Source organism: Octopus bimaculoides, chromosome 17, assembly GCF_001194135.2.
Source record: "Octopus bimaculoides isolate UCB-OBI-ISO-001 chromosome 17, ASM119413v2, whole genome shotgun sequence".
NCBI lineage: Eukaryota > Metazoa > Mollusca > Cephalopoda > Octopoda > Octopodidae > Octopus > Octopus bimaculoides.
In genome coordinates this window covers 35,081,492-35,095,495 of record NC_068997.1, presented here as the reverse complement: position 1 = coordinate 35,095,495, position 14,004 = coordinate 35,081,492, and the positions used below count along the sequence as shown (strand labels likewise).

The 14,004-nt window shown below is 37.4% G+C and overlaps 1 protein-coding gene across 1 annotated transcript in view; it reads right to left on the bottom strand.

Moving 5' to 3' along the window:
* LOC106875249 (ubiquitin carboxyl-terminal hydrolase 31) overlaps positions 1–14,004 on the bottom strand; it is a 123,283-nt gene that overhangs the window by 72,413 nt on the left and 36,866 nt on the right. The window contains exon 3 of the mRNA XM_052973896.1: positions 1,864–2,219. Coding sequence (XP_052829856.1) covers positions 1,864–2,219 — 356 coding nt within the window. The remainder of the gene's footprint in view (positions 1–1,863; positions 2,220–14,004) is intronic.

The following is a 14,004-nucleotide window of genomic DNA, read 5'->3' as shown; positions in this document are numbered from 1 at the left end:
ATATATGTATGTATGTGTGTGTATATATATATATATATATATATATTACTGTTATGTTGAAACAGGTGATATGGGGAAGTGCAGCATTGATGATAAAACATTTCTGGAGTAAATGATGGGCTAAGTCGACTAAGCGACTTGTCATTTGTCTGTTTGGAGTATTCCAGGCCCTAACCAGTCATGGAAAATCAGGGGTGGAAGTGGTGGTGGTGGGGGGTATGTACTTTTTGAACGCACTGAAAAGCTGTCAGTGGCAGTGGATATACTGTCCTTTGCAGCAGTTGGCGCTGTATCTAACATGGCACATCATCTGAAGTTTTCACACCTCCTCCTTTGGGTTTGTTGTCCTACATCACTCACAAAGTAAATTTGGAGGAAGTGTAGTTGTTCATTTGTGGGTAACAGAGAAGCAATGCGGTGATAGACTCACCCTTGAACTTAGGTGTAAATCCATGCTTAACTATCTCCTTAGATGCACTAAATGATGTTATTTGAAATGCAGAGCTTTATTGTTCTGAAAATCTTTTGATTGGATGGAAGTGCCTTCCAGAAGATCTAATAAGAGGTCGAGGAGGAGCTGGTAGTGCTGGTAATGTTACCTTACCGCCTGAGCAGGGCATGCCATTAGTTTCATTTGGAAATTTTAAAGCTTTGCAGAAATGACAATTTGAGTTTAGCATACCAATTTGAACAAAGTTATCATTTTTATAGGAATGGGATGGATCATATCTCAAAGCAGCTCCAGAAGTTATGAAGAACGAATTTCTGCATAGTCTGCTTCTGAGAGCTTTTCTATTGGACTGCTGTCTCGTCATTAAAACATTATTTTAATGACTCAACATTAAGTGTTGCAGCATGCCTTTACTGATCTTGGGAAAATCACATCTCCCTTCCCTCTTGAGACTCCATTTGAAATGCTGCACCATGCATTTGCTGATCTTGGGAAAGTCTCATCTCCCTTCTCTCTTGAAATTCTATTTATGTGTTGCAGCACACGTTTGCTGACCTTGGGAAAGTCTCATCTCCTGTTTCTCTTGAGACTCCATTTGATGTGCTGCAGCATACATTTGCTGATCTAGGGAAAGTCACATCTCCCTTCTGTGTTGAGACTCCATTTGATGTGCTGCAGCAAATGTTTACTGATCTTGAGAAAGTCTCATCTCCTTTCTTTCTTGGTACTCTCGCCTTTGGTTTTCTACAATCCTCCTTGCTTTATACTTGTTTCTGGAGAGATTATGTCTTTTCTTTGGAGGCATATTGTAAACCAAAAATCATGATCATAAAAGAAATTCTATAGTAATCTCTATTATTGTAAGCAGTTGTATGTATGTAGTATGTCTTTATTTTTGTATGCAGTATAAATCAACCAAATATAAGCAAATCAACCAAACAGAAGCACATGTATGAACTGCTAATTTTTAATTGTAAATACCTTGCAACTGCTGTGATAATTACTAACTGGTAATTGAACGGTAAATGTGTATTTTTATATACCTTGGACCTGCTACCTCATTGTTTTTTGTCAAGAGTTTCACCTCCAGCTGTTCATTATGTCAGTCAACACACACTGACACACCATTCCACTATCATGGTCATAAAGACAGAAAGTTGCGGATGCATAATGTTGTTCACATTAGGATATAAATTATTCATTTATTTCAAATACAACAGAAATAAGATGATCTTAGTGTTATCACATTAGAATTAAAAGTGAAAGAATAAAAGTGAAACAATATTATATCACATTATAATGTAGATCAATGTTGTATTGTTTTAACCGAGATGAAAAAAAAAAATGTACATGTTGATACTCACAGAGTCTGATACTATTGCCATATAAAATTTGATTTGATTTAGTGGAGCTGTTCGAGAATGCATTGGGAAAAGACAGACATACAGAGACAATGAATTTTATATATATAGATTAGTAAAATGAAAATGCACAACTTTTGCAAAATATTTACTAACCATTTTCCACTAACTGCTGTACTGTTTATTTGTTCAGCATGAACAAGTAAGATATTTATTGAAGACATTTCATAGGAGTGCCTTCTGTGTTGTTGGTCATGAAAATTTGAAGTAAGAGATATTTCTGGTTGAAATACAGGAGTTGGCAGCTCAAACAAGTAAATATCCTCAGATTCAGCCACATCAGATAATAATTCGGAATCACTGTATGAATTGCAATATCCATTATCATCAATTTGGCATAGGAGATACTGAAATAAATAAGTGTTTTAGTAAACAACTAATTTTTGCATAAATCACAAAATAATTATGCATATATAAAAGACAAAATTATACCAGAGAAGCAGAAATATCTAAATACCTGCCTTCATACTAATAATCTTATTGTATAGATTTGCAAAAGTCTATTTTGAATCCTGTTATACATGCTTTGATTCTGCCTTTTGACATAACATCTGATTTTATATTTTATTTCTGTTTCAATGGTAAATTTGTTTTCTTTTACTTGTTTCAATCATTTGACTGTGCCCATGCTGGGACACTGCCTTGAATGGTTTTTAGAATTGACCCCAGGACTTATTCTTTTAAAGCCTAGTGCTTATTTTATCAGTCACTTTAGCTGAGCCACCAAGTTATGGGGATGTAAATACACCAACACCAGTGAGGACAGATACAAAGACACTCAGATACACACACACTTGTGATGGGCCTCTTTCTGTTTCCATCTTTCAAATCCACTCACAAGGTTTTACTAAGCCTGAGGCTATAGTAGAAGACACTTGCCCAAGGTGTTGTGCAGTGGCACTGAACCTGGAACCATGTATTGCAAGCTTCTTACAATACAGTCACACCTACATTTTTTAAAATTGAATGTTTTTGTGCAAAAATTCAGAACCAATGTGAGATGAAGTAAAATCGTAAATTCATTCATTCATTGAAAAGCTTGATTTTTCACAAGATAACTTTGGGTTCTTTAAAAACAATTATCTGAATAGATTAGATGAAGGTTACTATTTTCAATGTCAAAATACCGAGATTTTGCAATGGTTTGTGATTACAATGCTCGCTTCCCAACATGTGGTCTTGGATTTAGTACCACTGTACAGCATTTGGGGTAAGTGTTTTCTATCATTAGCCCTGGGCTAACCAAAGCCTTGTGAGCAGACTTGGTAGAAGGAAATTGAAAAGAGCCTGTCATATATACATCTATATGTGTGTGTCATGTTTGTGTTTGTTCCCCACTACTGCTTGACAACTGGTGCTCATTAGTTTGTCTCCTTAACTCAGCAGTTTGGCAAAAGAGTCTGATGAAATAAGCACCTGTGTTAAGAAAATAAGTACAGGGGTTGATTTAGTCAACTAAATCCTTCAAGGCAGTTCCTCAGCATGGCTGTAGTCCCTTGATTGAAACAAGTAAAAGATAAATATGCATGCCAAATATTCAAATGATTACAAAATGATTGAGTATGATGAGTGAAGTGTTAATGACATGAAAAACAGAAATATGAGTTTGATTACAATAAGGTTTTAGATTTGAATAATAATTTTAACTGGCATCATCACCATCAGTGTCAGTGGTATCAAATGTCTACTATCTGTGCTTGTAAGAAATGGACAAGTTGTCATAGTCCAAATCAGTTTTATTGGGAGCCACAGCCCTCATGGATGGGGCAGAAAACCATGCTTCATTTATAAGTGTCATTTTTGACTTGGTTTTTATGGCTGAATGTCCTTCCTATTTCTACTTTTTACTTGGTTTGAAACAGGACTTATGTATTTTCACAAAAATACTCTTCTTCATCGTCATTATTTTAATGACTGTTTTCCCTGCTGGCATGGGTTGGATGGTTTGACAGGGGCTAACTTGGCAGAAGACTGCACTAGACTTCACTATTTTGGCAGAGTTTTTATGGCTGGATGCCCTTCCTAACACCAACCACCTTACAGAAACTGATGATAATGCATTTATGTTGTTTTGTATGGTGTCTTTCATACCTTCACATTTACATTTGAGATCCAATTGATGGATATCACATCTGCTTCATAGATTGTTCCAAATCACCCTGTGCCTGAGATATAACTAGCTGGAGAGTGCAACATAATGGGAGTCTGCCTCTTATGGAGTACTAAGAAGGATGTTGATTTTGTAGCACTGATTCAGAATTAAACTGTGAAAAAAGAAATGCAACTCCTCTTCTTCAATGAAGGGTATTCTGTGACCAGCTGTTAACACTGTACTCTTCCATGCCCAGGCCATTAACCTTGCCAATGACTGTCGTCATTTCAGTTTTGTTATACAGTTGTGAAATATAGACACTTTTTCATCAGGACAGCAAAAAAACTGAAGCATTTCCATCAACAAAAGGTCAGTGCCATCTTAAATATCAAATAGGAGGATTACAGAATCAATAATACAATCCTCAAAAAAATCTAAAAGTTAAAACATAGAATCAACCATAATGAAATACCGGATACATGTGATTACAATGAAAGAGAAATGAACTCCTTAAATTTTCTACAGTGAATTAACCACAGGGAAAAGACCATGAGGATACCATTTCCAACATTACAAAGTCCAGCAAATGTTAACCCTCACATTGGCTGAAACTGAGACAAAACATGAGACAAAACTGCAGTCGAGCATTGCTCCAACTGGCATCACTTTATCATTAAAACTGGCCGTTTGAAAGAGAAAAGAAAAAGAAAAGTTGAAGAAAATGTAAAAAATGCATGATGCAACAATAACTATACTATCTGTTAGATCTTCCTTACCATCTTGGTTTCTGTCTGCTTCATATGATGAATGGTTTTCCCAGGGTATCCTATCAACATAGAGGGCTCACTCAGTCAAGAAGAAACTGGAAATCTTTGAATACAACAGCTGCCATTGCTAATGTGTGTATACACACACATGGTGATGACATTACCACTGCCATCATCATCATCATTTTACATCCACATTCCATGCAGGCATAGGCTGATCAAGTTGCGTTAGTCAGAGTTAGCATACATTCAGGGGTAGTGTTCGTGTAGATGGGCCAGAGGATCATGTCTTGCTCAGATTATTCATTTTTGGTTTAGTTTCTACAGCTGGATACCATTTCTAACACCAACCACTCTACATAATATACTGGATGCTATTTTTCATGGCACTAGCATTAGATAGATACCATGCCTTTGACAAGACTAAAGGGTTCTCATAACTTGACAATTTACAGAGTTTACTGGGTATGGGGGATGAGTGAAGGCAATGTAGCAAATATGACTGGGAAAAGACAAAACAACATGAGTCAGGAAATATAGCAATGACATAGACTTAGAGTGTGTGGGAGAAAAGGAGCAATGGTATGATAGCAGATAGAGTGAGACAGAGTGATGACAGGCAGTACTGAAGGAAAGGCTGAAGAGAGTAGTGAACACAGTTGGTCCAAAAGATCAAGAATATGATAGACAATGAAATGGAATGAGGGTAGGGAGTACAGGAAGGGAGGATAAATTGTACTGGTTATAACTGAACCAATGTAGTTTCCTATGAATGTGTGTTTATAATTAAATGTATGTACATATATAAAAATATAATTACCCAAACACACACAAATATGTGTGTATTATTTGGTATTGCTGGTCGACTTGAAGGAAACAATAAAATACTTACTGATAGTATAGGACTCTATAAACATAGTAGAGTAAAATACATTGGGCATATTATGTTGACTGGAACTTCAAATTTCACCTTTAATAGCTTATTTAAACATATACATACACACACACACATATATACATGAAAAACATTCACTCACACACAAATATATAAACATATATAGTTTAGTATAAAATATCTAATAACAACATGAAACGTTTTAATTAGAACTCCATATGATCTATTACAATGCAAGAAATGCAGTGCATTCTATCTACATGTAATCTTCAGAGTTATGTTTATTAGTTGCAATATCCTATAGAAGACAGATATGCATAATGCAACTGGCAAAAATATTATTTATTCAAAATTTCATTCTTTACATTTTGCCTCAGTAACAAATGTTTACCACTTCCTCAGAAGACAAATATTTCTGTAGCAGAAATATTTAGTCACTACATCCAATGTCATGATTGACTAGAATAATAACATTCTGATCAATCAGGACACCACCTAGAGCTGACCTTCTGCAGAAATTCTAGCTTTTCAGGATGTCACCACAGACTGCCCATTTGATATTCAACAACGGATTCATGTCTTTGTGTGAAATGATACCATCCAACCCCCACTTTAGCTATTGTATTCAGGATCCTTCAAAGTTATCAGCAGAATGCTGAGGTATTTTGTACTGGATACCAATGGCAGAAATGACTCAGTTAGCATTGACTGCCTGAAGAAGGTTCACCTTGAATCTGAAATATCAACCCCACCAGCTGATGCATTAACATCAGCATATTCTTCAACTGATACTTCCACATCTGCTCCAGTGACAACAAGAAGATCAGGCTGGTGAGTGCACTGCCATTTCAATTTGTGCAGTAAGTAAAAAAAGACATTTCTGTCAATGATACATTGACTTTACACATTTGATTTTTTTGCCTCTCTTTTCATACATGTATCCTCTTCAGTTCTTTCCTACTAATTTTACAATTATACTCGTTACCACAATTCTGATTTCTCCTGCATGATGTTATTTTTACATTCCTGGTTTTGCAGATTTTTTTTCAACACAAACTTTTTCAATACAAACTTTATACAATTACTTGTAGGTACATGGTACTTCATTAAGCTACCAGAATATACTTCAAAGTGTATTAAATGTTTTGATAAGTCAATACTGTGTTCTACTGCATTAGTAGTGTGCATTTACATCACTAGCTAAGGTTATCTCTATAGATATTCTATAGAAATTATAACCAGCACTACAAGATGCCAGATGTAAACAAACAATGAGATCAAAGATGAGAAAAGGGTGATGGGTACATATGCCATATTTCGGAGGGTTTTGCCCCTTCATCAGCACCCATCCGACCCTTTAATCATCCTTGAATACATTGTTTAAATAACCACTGTATATAGTGGTGTTTGGTTATTGGATATACCAATTTACATATTAAAAGCATTCCTGGAAGCTGGCATGTAAATGGTAATGAGTATATATGACATATTTTAGGGGTTTACAAGTAATGTAAAAACACACTGCTAGTGCAGTAGAGACTTATAAAAACGTTTAATATACTTTATATTATATTATGGTTGCATAACAAAATGCCATGTACCTACAAGTCATTAGTATTTAGGTACCAGCTTCCAGGAATATGTTGGTATATCTCATAACCAAACATTGCTGAATACAGTGGCTATTTAAGCAATGTGTTCGAAGATGATAAAAGGGTTGGATGGGTACTGATGAAGGGGTAAAAACTTCTGAAATATGGTATATACACCCATTACCCTTTTCTCATCTTTGATCTCATTGTTTACATCTGACGTCTCATATATGAAACATCATAGCAAAAATCAGTGTTGGCTATAATTTCTATACAATAACTGTAGAGATGTGTTTAACAAGTAAATTTCATACTGTACTTCATGTATAGGACAGCACTCTTCACATCTTAAATTCCTTAAATTCCATCTTAAATTTTCACTGGCAGAGGAGTCATGTAGCAGGAATATTTAGTCACTACATCCAATGTCACAAAAATTCTGACCAATCAGGACACTGCCTAGAGCTGACTTTCTGCAGAGATTCTAGCCTTTGGAGTTGTCTCTCTGAGCCAATTGTTTTCTATAAAAGTACCACAACTTAGGCACCTAAAGCAGAGTGCCAGGGCTGTGAGACAGAGCACACGCAGAAAACACTGAAAGAATGGTCTAGCTGAAGAGATGATCTGTTGACTTGACTGCTGATCGACTCCTGAATTTCCTTGTCTGTCTCCACAATCACATGAAGAAAAACAACATCCCAACTCTCCACAATTTGGTCATTCATCATAATGATACCTTTCCTTGTAAACAAAGAAAGTAAATACTTCCTTAATTGAAAATCTCTCAACCAAGCTTCTGTCCTTATCATTACTCCATCTATGTTACATTTCAAATAAATTAAGTGCCAGAAAACTGTCGTAAAAATATGCTATTGAAAGAATATTCATAAAATAAGAATTGGCAAAAATCTATAAAATACATCCTTCACAGGGAGAATTGTTTTATTTTAGGCTTTTGCCTCTGAATAACACAAGTGCTAGAAGTTTTAATGATTTTGTTATGCTAAGTGTTGTCTGTGAGCATTTAAAGTACAATACTGGATGATGAATCTTTTACAAAATCTTCAAGAACGAGAGTGATGCTTGAATAAAGACAGATTTGCACATTCTGGTGAACAGTTTTGAAATTTACATGCTAGTATACTCCAATTTTACTCTCTTTTAAGATCTCACACTGAACATTTCAAAGAAGTCATGAAAATTGAACAGATAAAGTAACCTTGGAATCTGCAGTAAATGGTCTGTTGTGTGCCTCCCATATTCAGCTGCATAATACGCTTCAGTGTATCAGCTGCTAAGCATCATCATCATCATCATCATCGTTTAACGTCCGCCTTCCATGCTAGCATGGGTTGGACGATTTGACTGAGGACTGGTGAAACCGGATGGCAACACCAGGCTCCAATCTAATTTGGCAGAGTTTCTACAGCTGGATGCCCTTCCTAATGCCAACCACTCAGAGAGTGTAGTGGGTGCTTTTACGTGTCACCCGCACGAAAACGGCCACGCTCGAAATGGTGTCTTTTATGTGCCACCCGCACAAGAGCCAGTCCAGGGGCACTGGCAACGATCTCGCTCGAAAACCCTACAAGGCCAGTCAGGCGGTATATATATATATATTTCGGTTTTACAAATAATTATGTCTTACTTTATGAAGTTAAGACTGATCCTGATGCTGACACATTTTACAATGAGTGTATCCACTTGTTAAATCGAGACCAAAGAATTACAATGAAGGTAGATAAATATTCACTGATACAGCAAGCAGTACACATACAAAATTTTTTGTTTAACATATTGCTTTCATATATCTGTAAGAACCATGTAGCTATTACATATAACCATAAGAACAAACATGTAGCTCTTTAGAGTTTTCATAAGAGCAATCATGTAGTATTTCATATGATCAAAAGAACAACCATCTAGCTCTTGCTACAGCATTGAATGTCATTGTCACTACATTCTTGAAGCTGGGTCGTACTGCATACGACTTTCAAATTTTTGATACCTGCAAATTCAAACTCAACTTGCCAAGTATCTCTACTTGATGCTACTGGGTATTTACTTTGAGTTGCTCTCTTGATTGCTTGGGATGAGTTATCTACATGCCACTCATCTTTTTGAAGTATTGAATCCAATGCTGAAAGATGAGATGTTTTATTATTTGGTTGCAAACTGCTTATTCTTGAGAATTTCTTAATGTCCTCTCTACAGAGATAGTTTGAAATTACAATTTATTTCAGGAACCATGTATATAATGTTATAGATAGAAATATAAAGAGCTTAGAAAAGACATGTACTTCATTTTATTATATGCTAATTTCAATTCCATTTGTGTTACTTTTATTTATCGTTTGTTGAATATATAGCTAGCTATATCTCAAAAAAAAAACAACAACACTATTTAATCTATTCAAAGGAATCATGTACTATATCTATTTATATCACAATTCAAAATCCCCACAACATACTCTAAGCCTTTTATACTTACGCTCTTCAGCCACAGAAGGAAATAATCTTTGTTTGATTTATCTGTCCTTCCTCCCACACTTCACTGTGTCACTGACCTATCAACACCCTTTTCACAACTAGTATCCTTGGATTCTTTTTTCCAATATATTAAATATGCTCTCACTCTCATACCTTCTTACCAGCAATATCTTTTATTCTTCTTCCCTATCCCTCAATTGTTTTCTTTTGTGAGGCCTTGTTACATTAAGACAATTGCTATTGACTATGTAATTTCTTCGTAACTAGAGAAACAAACTTCAAATTTTTGACTTTATTTTATACTAGCTTAAAAGCCACACTTGGTGTGGACTTTTAAGCTGGCTCCTGTGGAGGGCTCTCCATTGGGCCTGAAGCCCCAAATGAAAGTGAATTAAATAGCATGTCTATAATGACTATATGCCCTGGTCGTTTTTGATCAGAAGTTAAGGATGGATGGGAATTAATTCTGTAATGCAGTCATTCTATTGTTCCAATCCCAAGTTGAATTTCAATGGTTGGCCAATTTATCCTCAAGTTCTTATCTTGATGTAAAAGTAATGAAGCAAATGTCATTTATCTCTCCCTTGATCTCTGATGTCATCTGTCAAACACTACCAAAATGGCATAAATCAGCCAAGCTTTACCTGCTAGAAGTAGTAATCCAAATACCTCTAAATCAGATCTCAATGATGGATGTTCAAGAACCAAATGGAAGACAGATTTTCAATCCTGGGATCATCTTAATTCAAAAAAGGTATATGTCTATGTAGAGCAAATGTAGGCTGAGATAAAGGGATCCCAGATGGACAGACAAACTTTTGCATTTATTAACATAGATATGTTTAATGATGCTATATTTCTGGTAAGCTGCAGGAGAAATACCTAGCTAAAGATAAACCTCTGTACCTGACTTCGTTGATATGGAGAAAGCCTTTGATAGGGTCCCCAGATCCCTTATCTGGTGGTCAATGCAGAAACTAGGGATAGATGAGTGGTTAGTGAGAGCTGTGCAAGCCATGTACAGGGATGCTGTTAGTAATGTGAGAGTTGGCAATGAGTATAGTGGAGAATTCCAGTTAGGGGTAGGGATCCACCAAGAATCAGTCCTCAGCCCCCTCTTATTCATCATAGTCCTCCAGGCAATAACAGAGGAATTCATGACAGGTGCTCCTGGGAGCTTCTCTATGCTGATGACCTTGCTCTAATATCTGAGTTACTATCAGAACTAGAGGAGAAGTTTCAGGTGTGGAAGCAAGGTCTAGAATTGAAGGGCCTTAGAGTCAATCTAGTAAAAACCAAAGTCTTGATAAGTAGGAAGGCAGACAAATCACAAATCCCTTCAGGTAGATGGCCCTGCTCAATTTGTAGAAAAGTGAGCTGGCAGAAGTATTAGCATGCCGGGTGAAATGCTTAGTGGTATTTTGTCTGCCGTTATGTTCTGAGTTCAAATTCCGCCAAGGTCGACTTTTCCTTTCATCCTTTTGCGGTTGATTAAATAAGTACCAGTTACACACTGGGGTCGATGTTATCGACTTAATCTGTTTGTCTGTCCTTATTTGTCCCCTCTATGTTTAGCTCCCTGTGGGCAATAAAGAAATGAATCTGTAGAAAAGGTGTAGGTAGAAACTTTATAAGATGTATCCCGGGTAAGCTATGGACACATAAGAGGTGTAGCAACATCAAAGGAAGGCTAACTGGGAAGATGCTCAGGGGCAATAAACACTGAAAATGTGCAGTAAACAGCTTCCTTCACATGTCAGGGGGAAAAACTAGAAGCAGTTGATAGCTTCCATTACCCAGGGGACCAAGTCAGTAGCAGGGGGGGGGGTGCTCTGAGAGTGTTGCTGCCAGAATAAGAATAGCCTGGGTAAAGTTAAGAGAGCTCCTACCTCTGCTGGTGACAAAGGGCCTCTCATTCAGAGTAAAAGGTAGAATGTATGATGCACGTGTGAGAACAGCTATGCTACATGGCAGTGAAACATGGGCCGTGACTGTTGAGTACATGCGTAAGCATGCAAGGAATGAAGCTAGCATGCTCTGCTGGATGTGTAATGTCAGTGTGCATACACGACAGAGTGTAAGCACCCTGACAGAAAAATTGGACATGAGAAGCATCAGATGTGGTGTGCAAGGGAGACGACTGCACTGGTATGGTTATGTGGCAAGTATGGATGAGGACAGCTGTATGAAAGTATCACACCCCAGCAGTAGGGGAACCTGTGGTAGAGGTAGACCCAGGAAGACCTGGGATGAAGTAGTGAGGCAAGACCTTCAAATGTTGGGCCTCATGGAGGTGATGACAAGAAACCGAGACCTTTGGAGATATGCTGTGCTTAAGAAGACCCAGCAAGTCAAGTGAGACCGTAACTATGGCCTATGCCAGTGCAGCATAACCGGTCCATCTAAGAGTACCCTACAATCATTGGGCAATAAACTGTGCTTGCAAAGACCCATAGAGTCAAGTGAAGTCATTGTCGTGGCTGATGCCTGTACCACCTGACTGGCACCCATGCCGTGGCATGTAAAAAGCACCATTTGAGCGTGGTCGATGCCAGTGCTGCCTGACTGGCTCTGTGCTGGTGGCACATAAAATGCACCATTCGAGTGTGGTTGTTGCCAGGGCTGCCTGACTGGCACGTAAAAAGCACCATTCAAGCATGGTCAATGCCAGTACCACCTGAATGGCTCTCATACTGGTGGCACATAAACAGTACCCACTACACTCTCGGAGTGGTTGGCGTTAGTAAGGACATTCAGCTGTAGAAACTTTGTCAGATAGGATTGGAGCCTGGCACAACCTTCTGGCTTGCCAGCCCTCAGTCAAACCGTCCAACCCAAGCCACCATGGAAAGCGGACATTAAACAAATACGACGATATGTTTAATGAGCCTCAGATGCAAAAATATCACTCCCTCCTCTTATGTTAACACTATTGACCTTATCATCAAGACTATCATGCACCTTGATGGTTGATGGCCTACTCAACACTGCAAATACTGTTCTCCAATGATCATCATTCAAGTCAAATTACAGATGAAAAGTCAAAATATTAACTGCATACTTAAACCATATATATCATGTATATATTTTCTATTTTGAATTATCAAAATAATTAAGTTTTAGCTTTGAAAATCTCTTTATTTCTAACTATGGATGGATAAAATAAACAAACCACATACCAGAGTATAAAATCATCTTTAGCCTCAAATGCTCTAATCCCACATTCAATTACTTGGAACATTACAAGAGCCAAATCTTCCAAACCAGCAACCAAATTCTGCTCACTCTTCATATCCAAAAGAAAAAGAAGAAAAAAGAGTAATCTTTTGAAGACTTCCAGCCTTAACTCTTAAGTACCAGTAAGACACAGTACCACATGGAGCTACACTGGTCAACCACTCCTGAAATATCTTAATTTTGCTTATATTCATTTTGAAACAAGTGAGTCACTCTTTGATGCAAAGGAGAAAACTCTAATCCTTTCTTCTATTGTTCATGTCTGTTCTGTAACAGAATCAATACAGGATTGGGTTTCTGACTTAGAAAAATTTCAACAGATTGTTAAGAGTTAAAAGTAAACTATTTTCTTCTGCAATAACAGAAGTTAATCCCTTATCAATTGATTTGTATTCTATGTACAGATTATTGTTCTAAAATACTGACTGATTTTCTATATATATTTTGTTATAAATATCTTCTTGTTGTTGATCATAATTTAGTTACACAATCAGTAAAAGCAGTAAAGCATGAAACTCTGAGAAGTAACAAAGAGTAATCTCAGCACTGCAATATATTTAGTTTATTCAGCCAATTTCTCCACTTATTCATACTGCTGTGGGGTATTCATATTGCCTGTAATCCATACACTGTAACTTTATATAGTCATGATGTTCAAGGCTTGTTCACATTAATCTCTGCTTTGCAATACAGCAATCATTCCTTTGTAACTGTGGCTAAAGCCATCTCCATATTCTCCAATAATAATGAATCAATAAATGCGGGCGACACATGATAACTTTCGAGCGAGATCGTTGCCAGTGCCCCTGGACTGGCTCATGTGCGGGCGACACATGAAGTCTTTCGAGCGGGATCGATGCCAGTGCCCCTGGACTGGCTCGTGCGGGCGACACATGAAATCTTTCGGGCGAGATCGTTGACGGTACCCCTGGGCCGGCTCTTGTGCGGGTGACACATGAGATTTTTCGAGCAAGATCGTTGCCGGTGCCCCTGGACTGGCTCATGTGCGGGCGGCACATGAAATCTTTTGAGCGGGATCGTTGCCAGTGCCCCTGGACT